At 33.4% G+C, this 25155-nt stretch overlaps 2 protein-coding genes across 2 annotated transcripts; one reads left to right on the top strand and one right to left on the bottom strand.

Moving 5' to 3' along the window:
• The first annotated feature begins 4076 nt into the window (after positions 1-4076).
• On the top strand, positions 4077-16119 carry LOC138945167 (solute carrier family 25 member 32). The gene is made up of 6 exons (XM_070316469.1): positions 4077-4588; positions 10999-11152; positions 11370-11622; positions 11721-11834; positions 12089-12234; positions 14678-16119. Exons 1-6 carry the CDS (start codon positions 4432-4434, stop codon positions 14856-14858), a joined length of 1005 nt encoding a protein of 334 aa, XP_070172570.1. The 5' UTR covers positions 4077-4431; the 3' UTR covers positions 14859-16119.
• On the bottom strand, positions 15550-18333 carry LOC138945172 (uncharacterized). Its single transcript, XM_070316483.1, has 5 exons — positions 18225-18333; positions 17219-17354; positions 16569-16756; positions 16326-16433; positions 15550-16095 (listed from the first exon to the last, which is right to left on the bottom strand). The coding sequence occupies exons 1-5, from the start codon at positions 18230-18232 to the stop codon at positions 15960-15962; spliced, it is 576 nt and encodes a 191-aa protein (XP_070172584.1). The 5' UTR covers positions 18233-18333; the 3' UTR covers positions 15550-15959.
• Between the last annotated feature and the right edge of the window lie 6822 nt (positions 18334-25155).

Raw genomic sequence — 25155 nt, 5'->3', positions numbered from 1 at the left:
ATTCGCTGCCTATCGGCCAAGGGAGACCGATACTGAAATACTCGGTCGTGACAACGGATAAGAAAATCTTTATCAAGCGTTTTGCACATCTACTTCCATATCGGTCATTAGTGATTATATGAGTACGAACCGTCGCCTATCGCGAACAGGACAGATAAGCCAGTTAAAAAAAAGAAAAAAAAACTTGATTATCATTCGTTTTCCCCGTCGACACTAGTAGGGTTCTAATTTCGCGAGGAACAAATTCATCTTTTAATTAAATCTCGAGGATTTATTGAAAGAGTAAGCATTCGGTGATAATGATATGAAAGAGAGGTCAGAATCTTTACAGCAATAAGTTGAAGCAAGACATGTTAAGATCGATCTCCACTTTAGGACACGGAAAAAAAAAAATTAGCTGCCATAGCTAAAAACTGCGTGTGGTAACTAGATTTCAGTTGTAATATATGGACAGAGAACATCTTAGCTGCGACACCTATTTATTAAGCGCAACAGCAAACCGTTTTGCTGCAGTTTAGAAATTTATTTTGCAAACCACGATTAACTATATAGTAGCGAAAATTTTTTTTTTCCGTCGATCATTCTTCTCTTTGTTGGATATTAATCAGCCATCAAGCGGAGGAATGTTGATTTGGTTAAATCGTTGAGTTATTCTTCATTAAACGAGGCAATATAACGTAATTATTTTTAATGGTATTTTAATATTTATAAACTTCATTTTGTCTTATTTCACCAATTTTTCACAAAACAGGACATACAACTTATTTCTGATTGCGGAATTTGTATAAAAATAAATTGGGCGTGAGTCCTATATCAATTTAATTGCACATTATAACTACAGATACGAAAAGATGCTGAACGATTTTATAAATAATATTGCAAATATTGCGTTCTTTCCATATTTTTGGATGTGATCGCTATCTTGACGAAGAGGCCTTATCGCTGTCCCTCATGTCAGGTGGACACTAGCGTTTGTACTGGTGGGGAATCGAAACGATCTTCATCGTGGAGAGTTATTTCTCGTCGATTTTTGTGAGATCTATCCATGATGCTTAGTTCGGTGCCTCGTTAAAAGTTGGAAGTTTCCGTTATAGAGTTAGAATTAAATTCAGGTTTTCCTGGCGGTTTCTGGAAGCGATGCTTTTGGCAGTGATTTAACGACGAACGCCTTTTATACTGTTTAAAATTGAATTACGAGAAAAAAATCATTAAATAGTATACTTTGAGAGAAGATATATTTGCTTCTTTTTTTGTTAGGAATGTTCTTCCATCATTATTCGCATTAATATCAGTATTATCTCTTAATGATGAAAATACTTAATAATAGATTGAATATGGATATAATGAATAAATTTCATTTTTTTTTTTTTCAAGTAAAATAAATTAAAATTACAATCAGTTCTTGCAGAATTTTTAAAAAATTGTGGTTGCAAACGAATATATTTTATTAATTAATTTAATTTCTGAACTCTTTTAAGAAACCATTTACAGGTACTGGACGTCCCATCATTTTAGGATTAGTTTATAAATAAATATATATGTACATACAATAAAATACATGCGCAAATTATGTGATATATTTAACAAGACTCTTTTTTATATTATATTTAATATTATATCGCGCGGATGTATGAGTGTAATATGAAATATGTGAGTAATTAAAAGATTCGAGACAAATTGAATGGGTACTCTGATATCAGTAAGGTATCGGCAAATTAATTTATTGATTTTGATTGAAATGTTATAAACAAATTAATTGATTGGCAATTTTTCATTTAATGTTGCTAAATATTTGAATTGAATTTTTTTTAAATCTTGCTGTTATCGGATTTAATTTTTCTCGAGCACACTTGGTACCCTAAACTTATTTGTACTCACATATTTAACCAAGCAATGATAAAAGCGCATGTATTTCATTTTTCTTAAATATACTCGATTGTAACCATATATACATAAAAATCGTTATATCCAGTTTGTTTGTTTTTTTTAATAAAAAAGGATATATCTTAATAGTGGAAGAACATACTTTTTTTACGCGAATTTTTATCTCATATATTAAAGATGATGACAACGGTAACAGTCGTTAATTCGCTGCCGAAATCACTGCTATCGGGAGCAATCGGGAAGATCGGGGATTTGTTTTCTCCTGTAGCGAGACTTTTGACGTTTAATGGATCACTTAACTTTCCTTTGTGAATCGATTCCACAGGGCCCGACATAGAAATAAGACAAGTTGAAGTCGCTTTCCATTTTTAGGATCGTTCTTTTCTCTGTCAGATATTAACCAGTGTGTCATTCGGCAGAGGGATCCTGATCTGGTCTAATCGTTAGGTCAGTTATTCTTCATTAAACGCGGCGATAACGCGACTATCTTAAGAATTATAAAGTTTATTTAATCTTGTTTCGTAATTGTTTACGAAACAGAATATAGATTTTATTTTTGATCGCGGAATTTGTATAAAATTTGAAAATAAATCGAATTAAATTTTATATCCGTTCGATTCCTCACATTATAATTTCACATATTATAATTACAGATTATGAAATGCACTCCGAATGACGAAACATTTTTATTATCGCAACGTATTATAATTACCATCAATTTATTTATTCATCGTGTGACATTCGCAAAATTTAAACCGCGATTTATCTTCTGATTTAATCGTTGAGTAACATCGAAACTTTATCTATCTTTTCACGTCGAATATTTCCTTTAAAAAGTCTTTTTCTTTTAATTGAAACATAATCGATAAATTTATTGATGATTTTTTTTTGTCGCGGTATCAGCTACATTTAATCTAAAAACTCTAATAAATTTTACGTTGCACGTATTTCGAACATTTTCATATAATATAATATAATAAAATATTTTTTATTATTGATCTGTTCAATATATACAATATAATGTAACAAAGTATTTATAAATATGTATGTATATTTTATATTTATGTATCATTTTCAATATGTATTATTATACAATATATGTATAATCATTATATATTTTCAAATATTATATCGTTGGTTATCACTTATATTTGATTTAATAATTTCTAATGAATTTTGATAATATAAAATTCAAATAAAAATTTTTCCTCCTCGATGGTATCTCCACCTTAACGAAGGCATTTGCCGGGTGAGGGAGGAGGTTTGAGTACTCTAATGAACCTGAGAGCTATGCCGGCGGTAACGTATAGCGTTTTCGAGTGAAATCAGTTTGATCATTCTGGAACCGATCAATGACATCATATACTCCACCTTGGATTATTAAGAGTACTTGAATTATTAGATTAGATTGATTGATTAATTAAAGCAAATGATCTTGTGTTTTAAAGGCAAAATAGCGTAAAAAAAAACGGGTAATACTATATATTATTAATATTATTGATGTATTATATTTATATTAATCAAATTCACAAAATCTATTTTTGAACATATGTTCATAGCAAATTTTTAATATAGCTCTTAAACTTATTTCACTCGAAAACGTTATTAGTTACCAGTAGAGTCACTCATGCCGGACAGGTCGAAGGGAAAGAGTCAGACTGACAATGAGAGAGATACTGTAATGTTATAATTTATTATATTAATATTTTTAAATAAAATGAAAGTGAAAAAAAAACAATAATTGAGAGAATAGAGAAAAGGAAGCTTTAGATTTTCACCCTTTCAAAAAATGTGAGTTCTAGTATTAAATTAATCAAGGAGAGGGGATAGGTCTGCATATACTTTTTAATCAATAGTCATGATATGCGCGCGAATATATCTGGGAACGTGTTCGAATCGGAAATATTATTTAAACCATCCATTATTCTATTTCTTGTATTTTTATTATATCAATCACCTTCTGTGCTCGGAATGTCAAATAGGTATATAATTAATTGTCAGCATGAGAGAGGGAAGAAAGGGGAAAGGTAGAAATTACGGAAAATTAAGTTACGGGGAGCCAGATCTCACATGACAGCGAGAACGGCGTCTGCTAACACTTGCGTCACTGCGCACGCGCTCCTCCACCTCCCTATCTAGAAACATCGCTCAGCTGCCAGCGCCAAGCGCCTTCTACCCGCTGCCCTGCCCGGTCGCCCTGGTCGGCCAGTATCCAGTATGGCGGCAGACGGTATACGCGTTACAACGTGCTTCGTCGTATTGCGTAATCGTGATCAGTAGAAGCAGCATTAGAGCGAGCAAAGGGAAGAGAGAACACGAGGGGATAATTTCGGGGACGAGTGACGTTACGACAGTTCGACGACAGTGCCTGCCGTGGATCAGGAGATATGCCGCCGAGTGCAGGCGCGCATTGCTAACATCGGCGAGGATGCGAATAAGATTATCACCGAATCGGTAACGAAGGTGAACGGCGAACGGCACGACAGCGCCAGCGCCAGCGCCAGCGTTAATATCAGCAACAGCAACAGCAGTAACGTTTCGTGGAACATGACGACGATCAAGGGTAGCGGTACGCCGGGCACGCCGCGTCAGCTCAACGTCCTGAACAACTTCAAATACGAGTGCTTCGTCGCTGGAATCTCAGGCGGCGTCGTCTCGACCCTGATGCTGCACCCGCTGGACCTCATCAAGATCCGATTCGCAGGTGAGTCACGCGCGCGTCGACGTGAACGCGCTCGCAAATATGGCGGCTGTTCTCACCTCGCCTCTCCGCTTCGCTCGCGTCACGGCTAGCACGTGGTATATGTATTCGATCTCCTCATGTATGGTATATCGCTCACACGAGTCGTCTTTCGCGTCCGACAATTTTTTCCAACGGTCTTTTTTCTTGATCCAGCTCTTTTTTTTCATTCGAAATATGTCGAGAAGAAAGCATGAAATGACCATTATACGTAAATGTATAGAAATGTTTGAAATATTTAATGTATAGGTTCACCACGTGTAGCTACGCTCGTACGCTCTCTTTCGCTCATGTATTATCTCTGAAGAGAGAAAAAAAGAAAGACAGATAGATTACGAATGGAAATTAAACAGGTAAATTGTTTGTCTTAATCAATATTGTACTAAATGTGTAGAAAATCATTGTACTTTTATCGGAAGGTTAAGCAACGTGCTTAACGTTTCTTTTTAATTCTATACTTTTATTTATTAGATTGAACCGCTAAATGTTGGGCAAATAGTATAAAATGCTTTTGTCGTATATATATCCGAAATTCTTTTTTTAACTCCTTTTAAATTATTATCCCATATTATATATAATAATAATTTACTAATTAATTATTTACCTTATTCTAATAGATTTGATTTATTTGCATCACATTTAATTTTTGAAATCTTGAGCCATTTTTATCATATCGGAAATTAACAATAATTATTGTAAAATATAATTTTGTTGTTTATCGCACTTTTAATCTAACTCAGTTACATTTTTTATATAATATTAATTTAGAAGCAATATTCTCAGCGGGGTATGCTTCACAAAAATATTATTTTTAATAAGTATTTAATAAGATTTAAAGATAAATTTAATAATTATTAAATGTTATTATTGTAAAATCAGTTAGTCATATAATTTAATATTATTTGACATAAATACCTTGATAATTAATTGTAAATAAATAGATTTTTATAAATCTTATTTTAGATTTTTTTTGAATTGATTACGCTAATAAATTAATTTTGATAAATTAACAATTATCTCCAGATTAATTAATATATAATATTTTATGTATGTAATTAGTTTTGTTATTGCCATCTTAAAAGTTATAAAAGATTAAATGTGAGAAAAGGATATCGAACCGAAAAAAGGAATACATATTAATTCATGCACTAAAATATTATTCAATGTAAGTAGCTCCAATCTAATATCTCTTTATTTTATATAATTTAACGAAGAAATTGAAAAAAATGTTTCCTCAATATTATACGTTGTGCTAATATTTTTCAGTTTACAAATGGAATTTATCTCGAGTAAATGTTTGGCAAGGAAATTCTTTTTTGTTTGAGAAAAAGAGAGGAAGAGAGACAGATCAAAATATTATATATTCTGATTTATGAAGCGTTGCGACATACAAGATGGACTTTTGCCGAGAAGTTAGTGATTATAGAATCTAAACGAACCGACCATACATAATTTATCGCCTTGGAAAAAAAAGAAAAGAAAAGGAACTAGTGCAGAGAATAACATAAATGTAGAGATTACGGGCTGAGCTGATATTTTTCTACTTCTTTTCTTTCGTGTAAATAGAGAAATTCGTTTCTATAAATTAAAGACGTGGTAATGATACGTGAATCAAGTTTCACTATTCGACGTGTATGTTAGATAAAATGGCAAAGTTAGAAAGTCTTCGATTGCAACATTCGATTTTGTGTTACTTGATATCGATATACCATCCTAAATCATCAGAAACAGAACGTTCGAATATTTCTTTTACGTTGAAAAGATAAAAAGAGAAAACATTCGTTCTACACATATTTCTCTTTATTTTCAAATCCAAGAGGGAGATATTGAAGAGCGTTTTGTTTCTGGAATATTGAATTTCAACGTGTATATTCGTCGTGTATTATCGTCGACAATCATGGGTGATATTTTCATTGATGATGAATTTCGTTATTCTTATTTAATTATAATATAATCACGGCAATTTTTATTGAATTCATATGGATCATGATAATCTTTTCATTGGCTCTTTATCATGATAATTATACATAAGACTTAGATTAGATAATTTTCTTAGAAGAACTAATGTGTCCTGTCTATAAATTTTTCGTTTGGCGATGATATTCTGGGTTAATGTTCTGATATTTAATGTCCGAGTGAATCTGAATGTCTATTAGCTTATCTGGCGAATGACAAAGCTGCTTTCAAACGACAGCATATGCATCTTAAAATAATCCTACGCAAAGCAATATGAGAGAGATTACATTATCTTAATTTTAATTTTTTGGGGATTAAATTTTAATATCTTGTTTTCTGGTTAATTCGAAATGAATCGGTTATCCATATAATATTTGAGATATTCAATTGCATGAGTAATATTTAAAATATTTCGATAATGGAGTATTGATGGTATCGTTCATTTAATGTGAAGTTCTTGATATCAAAAGTAACTGCAAACGAAAGAATAAATCAATAATTAATTACGCTGATAAATGAAAAATTTTCTGTGCTGTTTTAATTTATTCATATTCATATTTATTTGAATATTGCCGCGATAAGTTGACGGCAATAATAATTTCTCTAGTTAATATTTTATTAATGAAATAATTATATTATATATAATTGATAAAATTGAATCTAATTAATAATAGATAATCAATAAAATATTGTATGATTAGAGAAATAATAAAAAATTTGTACGTAAATTGTTATAGCGTTATAATTCATATTATCATTATAGATTAAACTCATTTTGTCTGTCTGATTAAAGATTTTATCTTGAAAAAGAAGACAAAGGAACATACAAGACAATTATTTTAAGTTATCTGCATAAATTTTCTTATGGTGATTAAAGATTAAAGGATATACGATAAGCACGAAAAGATTACGAAATTTACTCATTGACAGGGAATGTCATCTAGGCAAAAAATCAGAGAAAGTAACATCTAAATTAAGTCTGTAATAAGAACAGAACGCATTTAAATAAACGTATATCAATTCTGATGAAACGTTTCTGTGAAAAGATAACTGTCGTAAGGACGTCGTTCCGATAAGCCTTTTGCCTTTGAAAGGCAGATGATTAACATGATATATGAGTTCAATTGATATGAATAAACGAGGCGTTTGAATTTTAATTGTCTTTCGGGAACTTTGAAATTTGAACGAACGTTTCGTCAGACTTATCTCGAAGTCTAAAGGGAATTCCACAATGGCAGTAGATAGTGCAGAGTGAGAAGTAAGGATTTTAAGAGTTGGTTTTGAGAGCAAATGGGAATTGGCCAATTCGTTTTACTCCCGGTCTTTACGTCACTAAAAACAGTATACTCTCCTACTCTCCTACAGCCTTGTTACTGCCATTGTAGACTGTCCTTTAGAAACGTTAAGCTATTTGCTGAGATATTAATCCACGTTCATCACTTGCTACTGATACCAGAGTTTACTTTCGCGAAATATCTTTTGCTCTGATATTAGATCTTGATCGATATAGTGATTATATAATCATCACGTGTCCCCATTTAACCGCACGAAGTCTTTCCTCCACCATAGCATTTATTAATCAAATTTATATTTTTATTATGTTAATTTTTTATATAAACTTAAAATAAGAGTTAATTAATATACTTGATATATTTTATAATAATTTTAAATTCGTAATCATTTATTCGTGATATTATTATCAGAGTTTAAAGTAAATATTATCGACGATTTACTGTTATGTAGAAATGTGTATGTATTTCTTAATCATTTATTTTTACGTCAATAGTCAATCAATCGATTTCTGTTTATGCGACAAATGCGAAAACATTGCAGTTACCATACCTCATATTCGTCAACTTTTCGCGGTGGAGATATTATAGAAATTATTCGTGAAAAGAAATGTGACAAAAATCTTAGAGATAAATTGCATGTGATCTTTTTTTACGGTAAGATAAGAGAGGTTTTTTTTTTTTGCGTTCTTACAAATGATCTCTGTAATTGAAAATCGTTAATAATTACTTTAAAACAAGATATCTATCATATTATATTGTAAGTAGATATTACAGTCAGATTATTTATTGTTCGATTATAATTTAAAAAAGAAACATTAGTTTCCGAATATATATGTTTATATCCAGCTTTTCTTGTGCTTTGAAACTGCGTTCTCGCTCTTACGTTGGCGTTTGTCCAATATGTAATATCTTGTCTATATTGCGATTTTTCACTAGCTGTGACATCACAAACAAGTTTCTACACAGACACATACATAGACACACAAGCTCGCGGAAGCGAGAGAAATATTAAAATGCAACAGAAATAATTTTTGTAATAACACTTAACGTTAATAGGTTTAGGAAATTTTCGTACCAGTATAGAGACATTCTTTTTTTTATGTGTCATTATCGTACGTCAAACCAAATGAATTGCTGTTTTGAATAACGGTATTTTGAATAACAGTAGCATACTGTGAATACAATCAGCTTTTGTTTATTCATATCTTGCTTGTTCGAGGAATTCTACTTCCATGTAGAGGTTGATAACGAATCGCAGTCGCCTTTTATGCTATTCTTTTATGCTATTCTATTTTTACCCGCTTTAGACCTTAAAGATGCAGCCGATATTGGTCACCTAAAATTGTGAAACTCAAGCGAAATAAACTCTGTGCAAGACGGAATAAGGCCAGAAAAGTTTCTCCTTCTAAATTTAAATAATTTTTTTTTAACGAACTTGTCGCAACTGTGGATGAGAACATAAATGTTTATGTAGTACTAAACGCGGCGTGAAATAGGAATGAATAAGATTTCTGTTGTGAGAAACTGTGTAGTATTTTTAACGAAATGTTCATTGGCCGTTGACCAAGCACCAAGTCACGCGAATTTCGTGAGTTGCGTCAGAATGTCACGTGACATACGTTATTAAATCGTGTTATCGTGCAATTTAGCCAGAGAAAGAGAGAAAGACAAAAAGTGTTGTGCTGAGAGCTGGTTCAAAATTCCATATCTTGGTAAAAATTTAATTTTTTTTTACGAATGTATAAATATGCATCTATTTTCAAATTTATATATTTATATTGTATATGTGTACACCGATATTTTAAATTAAAATTATAATTGAACACAAAAAAAAAGCATAAAACATTTTTTTTCTCGTATTTTCTGAATTTTAAATATTACACAGATATATGATAAAGTATTATTATTTATCTAGATTTGTGTGATTATTTATCTAGTTCTGATTGCATTATATTTTCTATAAATTTAATGTAGTCAATTATACATAATAAAATATGCATTGTTCAATATTAGCTATCTCGTGCAAATTATAAGTCGCGTAAAGCAAATTTAAGATCAAATTAAAATATAAAAGTTTGGTCGTTTGTCCCTATTGCACAGCTTTCTATTTACTTAATATCGCGACTCTCGATCATGAAAAATATAGCAATCGTAAAATTTTTAGGAAAGAAATGTTTGCAAATTAATGAAGAGATCTGTAAAGGATATTTCATCAGAAATATCTTGCACTTACATAGGACGATCTCTGGCCATGTGAAATCACCGTTATTCATGAAAGCGAAAGTAGATTGTATATATACCTCGCGGTAGATAGTGATTATATTTTTTTTCTTGCTTCTTCCACACCGTGACCTACCTTAGGATCACGATAGGCATTTTCAAACAACATCACCATTGTCGATTATTTTTTGTACTAGCTTTGTATAAAAGGCAATCTGTATAATAATTCGATATAAGATTTATATGCCCCATCTGCTCTTTATGATTTCTCTCTGTGAAAAAAATAATTATAATATTTGTAATCTATTTTTTTATTATATTATTACTAAATTATGTTATGTGTACTAGACTACATCACTATAAATTATAAACTATATCAAACTATAAAAATCTAGGATGTAAGAGAAATGCGTGTAATTAAATTTTAAGTATTTATATATTTCGAATGTGTCTTCTCGTATATAAGTATATTTGAGAAGAAAATTTCTCGGATATATATTTAAGAGGAGAATGTTTCTCGGAAAATAATACATCGCAAAACGATATCGCTGCTTTTCCGCATCGCGAGACGTGGTATGAAACTAATGCTGCAGATAAAGCGAGTTGATATTTGATATGACAATACGCATATATATATATTGATCATACCTATATGCATTAAGAACGCATTCAAGCATGACAATTAAGTGTTGCTTATCGCGAGACGATGCATTTGACGACGATAGTTCAATTAACAAAGATAAATGATGAACGCAGACATCGTAATCGTGAACGCTATTAGTTCCCGTATCAATGAAAAGTTAAACGTCTTATAGGTGCCGGTAATGTTATGATAATTTTTACGAGAATAAGAGTACCATTTAAATTGTGATAGGATTTATTTAGGTTTTGTTATTTTTTTTGTAGTAAATGATGGTCAAACGAATGCAGGACCGCGGTACAATGGACTCAGGAGTGCCATGGTTCAGATTGTTAAAACCGAAGGAGTACGCGGGCTTTATAGAGGGGTAACGCCAAACGTTTTAGGATCAGGAAGTTCATGGGGTTTCTACTTCTTCTTGTAAGTATATTACATATATATAGTCTATTATTATTGATTCAAAATTTAGCGATTATTTTATGCGCGATTTTTAATCGCATATGATAAATTAATACAGAATTACAATTGCAAGACGGTAAAAATTTTGATACATTTATTGATTAGCGTTGTTTAGTTTTTCTTTTTGTGATGTTTATCTTATATGCATATTTTGAATGCATCGTGATTTAATTTGCAGCTATAACACGATAAAGACTTCGATCCAAGGTGGTAACTCGAAGAAACCGCTTGGTCCGTCCATGCATATGTTCGCTGCCGCTGACGCTGGAGTGCTTACCTTACTCATGACTAATCCGATCTGGGTGGTGAAAACGCGACTGTGTTTACAATATGCTGAGGATGTAAATGTGGCGGAATCCAAGAAGTATCGCGGCATGATAGATGCTTTAAAGAAGATTTACAGGACGGAAGGCATTAGAGGCTTATATAAAGTAAGCAAATGTTTTGTTGATTAAACCGAAAATTAATTTGAAATAAAATGAGTTATTACAGTTTATGAGAAAGCAAAAGTTATTATATTCTTTTGTAGGGTTTAGTTCCTGGATTGTTTGGTGTCTCGCATGGTGCGATACAATTCATGGTGTACGAGGAGATGAAGAATAAGTATTATAATTACCTAAATGTACCCATCGATACGAAATTGGTGAGTCGATTATATTTTTATTAAAAATTTTATAAGGCTATAAGATGCATTTAGAATTCTGTATGTCATATTAATTCTTAATTTGCGACATTGCTATTGCCTTCTTTCGCTTGTCTATATTTTTTGTACCAAGAGTATGGCGACGTTATCAATTCATAATATTATCAATTCACAAAGATGACACCTTAAATTGATAGATGCTTATAAATTTACAATAAAAATGAACAATATTTATATTCAATTCTTCCATACAGAGTACAACTGAATATATTGTCTTTGCTGCGATGTCCAAACTGCTCGCTGCAGCGTCGACGTATCCTTATCAAGTAGTAAGGGCCCGACTTCAGGATCATCATCACGACTACCGGGGTACCTGGCATTGCATTCAATGCACATGGAGGTCAGAAGGAATTAAGGGTTTCTATAAGGGTTTATCACCATACCTTTTACATGTTACGCCAAACATATGTCTAATTATCCTTATTTATGAGCATTTTACTAACGGCAGTTAATTGTGTTGACATCTTATTGTTGCAAATGTAAGGAAATTTTTTAGGTCAATTTTTTTACATCTTCTATAGAACACAATATTTTCTCTGATTGATGCAAGATGCTCACAAGTGTATATGATTTTTCAACTATGCGAGGCCATGGTACTCAATTATTTCAAATATGGTAGCTGAATAGTACGCGTTACACAACGTATCGTTCAAATCGATTATAATGTAGAATAATTTTTGTTTCAAGAGGGTCCTTTTTAGAAAAATTATTTTTATTTCAAGTATTTATGAAAGAAGCTTGAAGGATAGCTGAGACGATTATTAATAATAATTTTTATTCGATTTTTATTTGATTTTAGATGACATATGAATATATATTAGTTTTCTTTCTAGTATTTGAAGTGGAAGTATATGATATTTTCTATTATTTATATCTCTGCTAATTGATATTAGATTTGTTGAACAGTGAAGAAAGAAATTACTCGATATAGAGAAGCAGTTTAAAGTTTAAATCATTGCTTTTACTATCATTGTTTTTTAATTTGTATACTCGTATAAATTATAATTCAATAATTATTACAAACCGAGATATGGATCTTGGAATGGCAATAGTGAAATGGCAAACAGTTGGTGACATATTGCATAAATGTATGCGTTTTATTTATTTAACTATTTATCGTTCCTTATCCAAGAATATTGAGAGACTACGATAGTATAGCACCGACAAGGTGTTAGTTTATTTCTCATTTTATAAATTTATTGCGCGAAATTCGTTGTGACTGATGTATAATACTTTATGTAAGGAAAGTTTTCTTATACAACAGCACAATATATTTCAACTGAAGTGTCTTCTAATCATATAAGGTTAGATTGCGTGACAAACGAATGTATGAGTATATTCATTCTTTGTTTACCGAGACACATAAGATATCTGAATGTTGTCTAAATTAGATTTAATTAGGCACACAATTTGGTTATGCGTATAAGTGAAAGATATGTAGCGAAAGGTTACTGAAGTATAAGCTAATTAATGCGTTCTACACAAAGGGCTGTAAAAATACACTCGATTTACATCGCAGAAAACGGGTGTATAATCTTGAATAGTTAAATTAATAACCAAATATTTACGTAACTATACAAATAATACATGTATGTCTGTATAATGCTCGAACTATTTTTTATGTGTGCGAACCACACGCGTAAACTGATGAGTTTTATATCTCCGCACAACTCAACAAGTTCTAATGCAGTTTTTAATTTAGACAATTTTTCTTTTTTAGCAAGTGTAGTAAAAGTTCGCAGTTCCCATTTCTATGTCTTACATATATTTTTTTTTTACGTAAGCGGCTCTCTGTAATTATTTATATTATTTTAAGTTCAGTACATAAGAGTCCGCGATAAATCAATTTTGCGGGGATCGATAGAATTTGGCACTCGGAAAATACGATCGATAGCAATAAGTTTCCGTGCAATTTGTAAATAGTAGGCAGAATTTATTTATATCAATTCCTTATAAATCTGGTTGGAATTTGTTTCTTTGATAATAAAATAACGAAACACGCGAAGATGCATACTTAGAAGCAACATTGTGACGATATTAATAAATACAACACACACACACATATCGAAAAATGTTTGTTATTAAATTAGCTACTGACTATTCTTTAGATTACGCTATCCGAATTTTCCTAGATTTGATTTCTTTATTCTCCCAATTTCATGCTATGGACATAGATTCTTATTAGCAGCGAAAGATGTCATTAAGCATATAATGATTTAATGAATTATATTTTCTTAAGCCTATTTTGCATTGAAGCTATTTTATCACCATTTACAGGAGGATAGCATGTAGAAAGGTATTGTGACTGAATGCGTTATTGATTACATTACATTATTTGTTGGGTAGTTTGTTAAGCCACCAGCAGTACGATTTTTGGACGTATTATTTGATGATTATTGAATTATTGAGTATTTATCATAATTTATATAAATTGTGTTTTAACTATAAAATGAAATAAAAATATAAAAACATTTTTTAATGCCTTAAATTTGTGCGCTGTTATTCGGCTTGTTTAAGAAAAATCCTAAATTTAAGATGTGTTAGAAAAACACATATTGCTTTCTTTCTAAATACATTTTTTGCAGAATTATTGGAGCCGTAGAAGAAGAGTATTAGCTTTTTCCGGCTTCTTGTGTGACTTTGAATTTTCATAGTAGATTCCACGTAGCCGTCAAGAATCGTACGCGGGTTAAATTAAAAACGCTTTTACGATGCTTTGCATCTTTAGTTTTTTTCTTGTAAAGCAAGTAAAACAAAGGCGTATTGCTGGTGGTTCGTTGCAGGTATGAGAGTTGGCGTGGCTTTTACAAGGGTTTAAGCGTAAACCTCACCAGGGTGACACCGGCGACTGTTATCACATTCGTGATCTACGAAAATATGTTTCATTATCTGCAATCGGGGCGCGCTGTCGTGGAAGGAACAATCGCTGTGCCTGTCTCTGCGGTTAACAAACTGAAGGAGTAAGAAGTAAAAGGGAGATTCTTTTTGGAGCCTTGATGAAGTTGAGTGAAATTCTGGTTTGGAGTCCAATTTTTATTATGTTTCCGGTGATATGTACCGAAAAATATGTTTTATAACAGTCATAATAAAATAACTACTTTAAAGAAAAAAATTTAAAACATAATCTTGCAAGATGCAAAAATTAAAAATGGCATGAAAAAGCTATATAAACGTCAAAAATCTTATAAGAAAAGCTAGTTACTTTAATTTTTTTTTAAGTTGCAAATATTTTTATATGTTAACGTCATTTGCTTTATCGCATAAAAGAAAATTTGACTAATTGAAACATATATATAGTTTTGGAGAGTATGCTTAAAATGCATCGATATCGGAGAATATTTTCAAATGCATTGACCGCATTTTCTTCGTGTATGTAATTTAACTTATATTCACAAGAGCTTCGTGAAAAAGATACATAGTAGTTTATGATATATATTATGTTTTTTAATTGCTAATTGTATTTATAATTAAAGAAAATAAGATTCGTTGATTAGTACAGTAGCATTTTTATGGAAAACATCCAAAATACTCTTTTAATTTGCACAAATATAATGTGGAATTTTTAATTTTCACGAGCTCTTTTTTGATAATAGATTAAAGATGAAAAGAAAATAAGAAAAAAAGATTTTGTTTATAATATATATATTTTTGACAATAGAAAAATTTATTATATTATGAGGAACAATTTCATAATAAACTTTGCATTTAGAGATTTCTGAAATATATATATAAATAGATGAAAGAAAATTTAAAAAACCAGTTACACACGAGAAATAAATTAAAATGTTTCCAATTTCTGCTATTTCTGTTATTGATCTAATTGCCATGCTGTGTTGCAAAACTGCAATATGTATCTATCGTATTGAATTAATAGTTTGCTAGATTTTTGTTGATATCATCTTTTGTGTAAATATTGTCGTCTTTTTCAGCCGATAAATCTTGCGACAGGCACTTTACGGGATCATTTTTTGAGCTATCTGAGTTATTAATGTATTATTAATATTTGCAAATATTTGTATAACGTAATAAGCAATTAAATGTTGATTACGAGAGAAGTTATATTCATCAATTGATGCTGACGTAATGGCTTACTAGATCTAAAGGATTCATAGAGCATTTTTCGTAACGCTGGTCGCAATGTTGCTCGTATTCGGCTTCTATAATCTCATTCGGAAGATGTTCGCTTCTTGATGTGGAGGGTCTGCAATAAAAATGTGCAAACAAATGTTAGAATTTGTATATTAATTGTTTAAGGCATGCCTGATAATATAAAATATAAATGTCTACCGAATGAACATTTCGATGAAAAATCTTATTTATTGCTTATATTATACGCTGACTAATAAGATAATTATTGACTCTTCTCTTTATTTATTATTATTTTTTCGACTTGATAATATCGAGTATAGTTCTTTTGTATTCAATACTTACGCGAGTATGATTTGCAAGATATCACCAAATACCCCATTTTCGCTTAAAGAATATCTCGCAGCTTCACAAATCATTCTCAGCAAACAATCCAGTCCAGAGTAACCCAGACTGCAAAGCACATGAGATTACGCTGTATTTTTTAAATTTTACTTGTAAAATATTATACCTAGGTGTAATCCTGTTATCGAAAAGTACATGGCAAGATTTGCACAAAGCGAAAATACGTATGCGCAATTTTATTACCTTTGCATTTTATTAATGAGCACCCTATATAATAATTGACGATTAAGACTTCGTTTTACGTAGTAACCTTCCTCATAAAAATAACTTGAATTCCATTCGTTCGGCAATCCGTAATTCGCTTCGAAATAAAATGCCATCGATATAGAGTAATCGGGAATATCTATGGGAATTCCCAAGGCGAAAAATATCTGCAAATGAAAATGTGTGCTGATAAGCGTAATAATATTGCTCTTTACATACGATATTGTCCGTTCATATAAAATGATTAATTGATTTAGTTTTCAACTAAAGCGAGCGGAGAAGTTTTTCACAGAATGTCAAAATATTTTATAAAGTGTGTGAAAAAAGCATTTACAAATTCTGAGGAAATGTTGATAAAAGTAAATTACAATTTATGATTTTCTGTCGTAATAATTTTTATGTTAGAGATAAATGATGCCTCTTTCAAAATACGATAGGATAAAAGAGAGAGAGACTGAATTTTCGTTATAAGAATATTAAGCGTTTATGCTGTGAGATTTCTCGACATTTTTCAGATAAATCTTACTTCGCGCTACGTGAAGTGAAAATGATTAATATTGAGTTAACAGGCCGCTCACATAGTCCGAGACGCATTAGTAGATGAAAAATGAATGATCGATTCATCATACCCCCATATTGCTACCCTCGGGAAATCCGATAGATCGTACATGTCTCGATATACCATGTGTAATATTTTTTACTCCCGATACACGTGCTGATTTCATGAAGCACCACATTAAAAGAGCCAACGTCGTAATTCGATCCCTGAAATATTTCGGGAAAACGCAACAAGTTTCATGATACATATATTATTTATTCATCGAATCGATCAACAATTATCTCGTACTATTTATTTTATATGATATTTCGAAAGTAGACTTGCTTAATAATCAATTGTTTAAGATTATTAATTATATAAATTTTACGGTAATTAAGAGTTGTTTTTTTCACAATTATTGATTTATTTATTAATACATATTGAAGTAAAATTGTTTCAATTTATGATAAGCAATGTGTCGCTTCATTTCAATTATATGCACAGTGTTATTCGTACAATTTTTCGTAACAACGGTATCCATAAAATGGAATTTGAGAGAGAAAGCTGCGTGCAATAGTGATACTTAAATTCGTTTTGTAAAATAAATAGCACATTGTGTAAAATAAATAGTTGAATGTTTAAATATCGGAATATTTTTAGGATTTTGTCGAGATAGTGCCTCTGCAATACCTCGGATATTGTTCATTCGGCATTCGTATGTGGGATTCGCGGAACGATCGATATCTCGGTAAAAAACAAAAAAAAAGAAGGTATACGCGCCGTATCTGTTTGCCCATTTCTTTATTTCACGAATTGTTTTGATTTTGCCGATCGTTTCATTGGTTTTAGTCCAAATGTAAATTTTCGCTCATCCCGTGCATTGCGATTTCAGGAATTGTCGTTGTCACGCGAATGAAGCAAAACAAGTTTATTTCCCGTGACAAATCACGTGTCGGTAAATATTTCACGCTTCTTTTTGTTGTACACATTACTATGTATTTTTTAACAATTAGTACAATCACACTTAAAAAAAAAAAAAAAAAAAGAAATTTGCAGCGCTAGTTACGTAAGTAATAGTTTCGGTATCGAATACTCACTTCCTCATCTCTTTAGCGTACAAACACGTCGCACGAGGCTCACGCAAGGTTTTCACCGAGTGGTGAATTAGCGGTTTGTACGCATTGCAAGGATATGCAAGGAAAAAATAGTCCGGTAATTTGCATCAATTTGCAATAGTTGCTGAAATACAATTATAGTTTCTACTTTGTTACGAGCATTTGACAATGCTAATATATATCGGTAAATAGTAAACTATCAACTTGCAAATTATTCTTAACATTGCACAACTGAAGAATCTTATCATTTTTTAAAAATATTCTTCGCAATATGCATATTATCTTTTTACACTCTTTTTTTGCAATACAGTTTTCTTATTCGTGAATGTAATTATTTAAAATTTTAAGTGGTAGATTGTGTTTATATATAATATATTTTACATAGATTGTCGAATATAGTTACATATAATATGCGCTTTTCGCAAATATTTTGATTACAAAATCTAGTTATTCGAATATAATTGCTCTTCCACGTCGTGTAACAAGATCGCATTTCAGAATCACTTTAGCAAAATCCAAATCCAACTGAATGAATAAACGGATTTATTCACCGTGTTTCAGACCAATCTACGCGTCTTTTTTTACGTGCGGATTCTTCGATTAATCTCGTCTCTATCTCTCTTTTATCGGAGCTTTTTTCCAACATTAAGTATTTTTAAATGATAATTAAATTTCGAATTAAAATTACGTTAAGATAAAATTAACCTGTAATTAAATAGAAAGTAATATTTTGTTATTCATTTTCAACGACAAAAATTGAAAATATTTATTCTTAATTCTCATTCCAGTATTACTCACGGAAATTATTATTTTAATATTTATTTAGCGAAAAATCTACATTAATTCGAGAGTACGAATTTGAGATCTATCCGGTGTGTATCGGTGATTCTTCGATTAATCTCGTTTCTATCTCTCTTTTATCGGAGCTTTTTTCCAACATTAAGTATTTTTAAATGATAATTAAATTTCGAATTAAAATTACGTTAAGATAAAATTAACCTGTAATTAAATAGAAAGTAATATTTTGTTATTCATTTTCAACGACAAAAATTGAAAATATTTATTCTTAATTCTCATTCCAGTATTACTCACGGAGATTATTATTTTAATATTTATTTAGCGAAAAATCTACATTAATTCGAGAGTACGAATTTGAGATCTACCCGGTGTGTAGCGAGCGATATCGGCCGGTTTCAATCGTTCAGATGGCGGAATGAGATTATAGATCCGCGGGATGCATTAATCCTACGATCAATATGCATCTAGTACTAATTGAATTAATAATGGAATTGCTGGGTGTCTGTTTCCGCCTTGTGTGGTACATTCCTGATTCAATGGCGAATTTGTAATTATTCCGCGAGACTTTACGTATAGAGCAACCCCTTCATCCCCGGTCCGATGCCACGGAACAATGCCCAGGAACCACCTTTCACTATGTCCCCCAGCTAGAATATCGACGAAGTGTTTCGCACACCAAATACATTATTGATTAGCGTACCATGAATTTAGCGGTCTCTGCTGCATCTTGCAAATCGAATACTCGGGGTGGCAGTCGGTCGTAGGGTGGCAATCATTTTTGGGTCACGAAACACATTTACCTGCATTGTGTATGCGTAGGGCGACACGGTTTCTCGAGGCAGTCAGCCTTCAAGTTGTACTTCGGTCTTGCGTACCCTTGCGAATTTTTTCTTTTATTTTATCCCGTTTTTGTATTTTTATAATTCGCGCACAGTTACCGAATCAATGTTTTTTTTTTCAAACATACTGGAAATAGATAGCTATAAAAAAAGTTGTATATTCCTAGAGTTAAAACCGCTTACTTCCTCTCTTTCACGAGAAGTTTTCTCTCTATATATAACTTTTCATTTTATCTATATTTTATAGAACTAGACAGATATTATTTTTACAATTATTAGCAGATATAAAGTATTGCTCTTTCTTTCAAGCTTTATGTACCGCCAAAGAAAAATCTAATTCGCATGTGTTGCTAGACAAAAAGTGAATTATTAGTAATATCCCTTTGTTTCTTCCTTTTTCTACGCGAGAAAATTCGCTCCGCGCGCGTGCGAATCGCTTCCGCTCTCAGGCAATATCGTGCGCTCATTGAAATAAAGGATGCGAGATTTACGGAGGAATTGGGCGAGGAAAATTTTATGATGCGCCTGCGGTACATGGAACAACGCCGGAGATTTCCGCTGCAATTTTCTGCTGGGCTGCGGAATGCGAGATGCGCGGTTTACTCGTGTGTGCTCGGGGACGATGGTGGTTCGGGTGACCGCGGATACCATTGTCGTCGTGCGCGTAACAAGCGATCGCGGCAGGTAGACATTGCGAGAAATTCCAAAGCGGAATCTTATCTTGCCATGGAGCGATTCGGACGATGCTGCGACTAAGCGTAACGCTATTCTGCGTAGATGTTCACTGCGATTTTTATGAGATATATAGAAACACAAGTGTTATCTCATATTGAAATTTTATCACTTGAAAGAGCACGCGAATGTACGCGAGGATATGGTACATCTGGTACATCTTGCGGTATAAGCGAAAATTTTATTGAAAATGGAAAAGACAGAAAAATGTAACTCCAATCTAGTCTTCTTTTTCAGAAGAAATTTTTTTCCGAAGGCTCAAAATCTTTCTCTCATGAATGTTAATTATAAGATCAATAATTAAGATACATTTAATAAGATTAAGAAAAGATATAAAATATATATAAAATAATGAAAAAAGAATAAAGCAATATAAGAAATATATAAAAGGTACAAATAAAAAAAATATGAAGTAAAAAATAAATAAAGTGAATAACATCGTGAAAGGTAGATGACGTGGATGGGAGTGCAAATCCGTGGACGAAATTTCATCCTCGGATCGTGGAGGGCGAATGCCAGTTTAGAGGGTTGTTCGCCCTATGGTGTACAGATGGCGGTTCCTGGTCGGTATCCGGGACGTTCAGCCCCGCCCATGTAATTTAAACGACGACCTTCCTAAAGTCGCACCCACGCGCACCCCAGACCGAATGGGTTTATGCGGGGTTTATCGCGGAATTCTCGAGGGGGTGAATGACTGAACGGCGCGTATCTGCGTCGCGTTACACGCGCCCGTGTCTTCGCCCTCGTTAAACACGACCCATTTCGGCTCAGTAACAACTCGCACAGTTCAAGTATCCCGAGGAAAGGGTGGATGCCGCGAAACATTGTACGACATTTGACGGCGTGTACCTTGGCATGTTACATTATTATAGAAATTGATGTCTTATCGATAGAGCCGAGATATAAAATCAATGAATTATACGAATCATAAAGTGAAGAACGAATGTTCCTTCTGTTTTATTTTAAAATAAACGACCGTGTTTTTGATGGAAACAACAGTCGTACAATTTTTACGTAGCAATCAAGGATTTATTTTTTATTCATGATTGCTTTACAAGAAGAGCATAATAAGTACGGTGGTTTAACCGTGAATCTTGAATCGTCGTTTAAATCTGAATTAATCTGTTTTTTTTTTTCTAAACTAATTAATTACGATACAGCATGTTTAAGTATATCTGCGTGTTATCTTGTTTCAGCGTTATTTTTTCGTTATAAATATTTATCAATATTTTGATGTAATTTTCTCTTTTCTCTTTTATATTTTCCTTTCGTGAGATTTTATTGCTTGTACTATATATTTCCTGATATATATTCTACATTTAATAAGAGGATGTTATTCTAGATCTTGATAAAATTATACTTTAAAAAAAAAAGACTCGCCCCAAGCTCACATTTTGTAGACAGAAAAGAGAAAGTATGATGCTGGGGGATACCCTGTACAAAATACTGGAGTACCCTCGAGCACGACCGCGGACCGGCGCGACCCTACATAACGGACGAGAAGTTCAACAGACAGATTTGCATCGGAATTACATCGCATAAAGTCGCGGTTCCCGCTCTCCCCCCTCCCCCTCCCCCTCGCCCTCCTCCACCCCCTCGCCAGAGCGGACCACGAGCGCAATGGGCGCAACCGCATTAAATACTGTCCGGGATCTCCCGCTTTTCACGTTCTTGCCCAACCTCTGTCTAATCCCCCCCTCCCCCCTCCCCCTTCCCCCCCCCCCGGAGCTTCGAATCGCCCCGGGCCACGTCAGACGAGTTCATCTTCCACTTTGACCGAAGTTCGGCGTTCGCTTTGAGCGACACGAGAAGCGGGAACGATTATGAGCTTACTTGCGGCAGCCCGATGCTGGCGACTTATGACTTGACGAGAATTAATGCGGCCGTAGGGGATAATCGTCGCCGAACGGGGTGGCTTGAGAACGAAGGATGAAAAAAAAAGTTACACAATCGATAATTGCCATCTTTTATACGTAACAGTGTAACGATGTACCCTACGTTACATACGCGTTGCGTTACTTATAATTTTATATTAAAAATTTTTGTTTATTTTTCTCCTCCAGGCATTATTTCAAACTCACTTTACGAAACGCGATTTTACTTCTTTCCACAGGTTTATTACCGTGATCATATCGTGCAGTTCAATTAAATCATATATCAAAGGAGATATGGACCTTTAATCCCTTATTTTATTGTTCGTTTAAATGCGTGATTGATGTTTCAGGAGAATATTTTTGAAGCGGCTTATATAATTCTAAATGTTTGTTTTTATCTTCTAGCGTTTTTTATCACTCTTCTTATAAAGAAAAATCATAGCAAATAAAAAGTAAAACCGCTATGAAAAAAAAAATATATAAATATAATAATAGATGTGTGTGGAAGAGAAGAAGAAAAGACAATAAATTCTTTAGATGGTATATATACACATGGATTTTTCTAGTAACATTTTTACTTTTTGGACGGCCGACAAATTGGGCCACTGTTCACGATCGTCGTTTTTGTCGCGATACGCGATATTGTTCGAATCGGTCGCGATACGTTCAAACGCGCCCCTTCATCCCTCCCCTGTCACGCCTATAGGGGCGCGCTGCACGTGATGCACATGTGTCTCGTACGCGCATGTTACCCGGAAATCGATTAACCCGATTTCGTGCACCGCGAGTTAACGTCGACCATCTACCTTGCCAGCCACGTACGAGGGCATTCCACGAACCACCCGTGCCGCGCCCCATCGGCTTTCGAAACGCTAGGCGAAACGTTTCGAATCACAGGGGAGTACGAGGGGTGAGATAGATAGATAGAGAGAGAGAGAGAGAGAGAGAGGGGGGGCAGGGGATGGGGGAGGTTTGTGCAAAAGTGTATGGTAAGCATTTATTCCGCCAAGCAGCAAGCAACCGACGAGATCGAATAATTTCCGAAGGTGGGCCAGGTGGATGAGATTATTATCCGAGGAAATTGCCGCGTCTCGAAAAAGACGGGAGGGAAGTCGGAATTTGTCGGCATTCGTTTTCCGGCTTTGCCGTAAAAGCGGAACGTTCCCATTTCAAACACGTCACCGTTGCTGTTAGACATTCAAACCCCCCCCCCCCCCCCTCTTTTTTTTCGCTTTAGCCAGAGAATTCATTTTAATTACATTTATCTCATTTTTCCGCTCGTATTGAACGAAAAAGCGATTTTTACTTCCATTTCATATCCGAATCATCTTCAAGTGGAAAAGCACACAATATATGAAACGTCCCTGAAGAAATGAATGTTGGAATAATATCCTGGTACTATATACCGTTGAGAATTCTTGCGTTTTACTTTTGCACGTTTGCATCTCGCTCGTAGTTGTACATCTTGCGCGTTGATTTTTGTTTATAGCTCCCCGACGCTTGGAATCCCGAGTTGCTATCGGCACGAACTATTCTATTTGCGGAAACTACACGGCGCGAACATTGACGCATGGCGACGCATTGAATGCAACTTTGATACAGATACAGATAGATCTTTGCGATAACTCTTTCGGGACGCAAAAAAATAAAAATCGGTAAACGCTGCTACTGCGCATCCTTTTAAACTCAATCAGTGAAAATGTCACAGATTATAAAACAAGATCTCGTCGAGAAGATTAATGAGTATTTCATTGATCCTCAATGAAAACACTCATACTTTGTTGCACTGATTATGGCCGTAAGATTTTACTGAAAAAAATCAATTATTACTAACTGATTCTACTCAATGAAATTTTATTATCTGCAAGGCTTATAATTGAAATCACCGCTTATCAGTGATAATATACTGATTCCATTTACAAGAGTAGCAAAGAAAAACTTGAGCTTTAATTTTTATTGGATTTCTGTTTCTCGAAGAAATTAATTCATTCGCGATCTACGATATTGCCGGATTTTTCCGGTTCTATTATCTATTATAGGGACGATTCTTTCTTTTCGTTTCTTTTCACCCAGATCGACTCCGATATCTTTTGCGATTATTCTTGAGAATCCCGGCGCGTCGACTATTGTTATTCGCCATCTCTGTCGACAACTCGGATTCAAAGGCCCGATAACCGAACAATCGATTGTGACGGACGATTTTTCGTGATGTCTAGGGTGCCCGAGGATTCCGTCGCTTGTGTCTCGACCTGTCAAGATAGACGATCGGAGGGTTAATCGGGTTAAACGATGAGATTACCACCGATGAAGATTCGTCCTACCATTTTCCAAGGAAAAATGTCGTTCGTCCTCTTATCAGAATCCGTAAGAGATTCTCATAATAAAATTGCACAGAGGCATGATTAACGTGACGGTAATGAAAACAGACTCGTTGATCAGGGGGGAAAGGGGGGGAGGGGCGTCATCAACTTAATCGATACTTGTCGGCGATGTTAGCTTTATCGTTACGTAAACGGAATTTGAGAGTAAACTGACGATAACGATATATGGTATATGCGCGCGATAATTTTTCGCCATAAGATACATATTTTTTATCTTTACATGTCAAAAGTCTATCGCATACTTTTTGCCGTAAATTTTCAATTTTCTATTTCGATTGTAATCTTCTTT

The sequence above is a fragment of the Polyergus mexicanus genome, unplaced genomic scaffold, assembly GCF_030449975.1.
Source record: "Polyergus mexicanus isolate NDT 795.1 unplaced genomic scaffold, iyPolMexi1.0 SCAF_1, whole genome shotgun sequence".
Lineage (NCBI taxonomy): Eukaryota > Metazoa > Arthropoda > Insecta > Hymenoptera > Formicidae > Polyergus > Polyergus mexicanus.
This window is presented reverse-complemented; position numbering and strand designations above follow the sequence as displayed.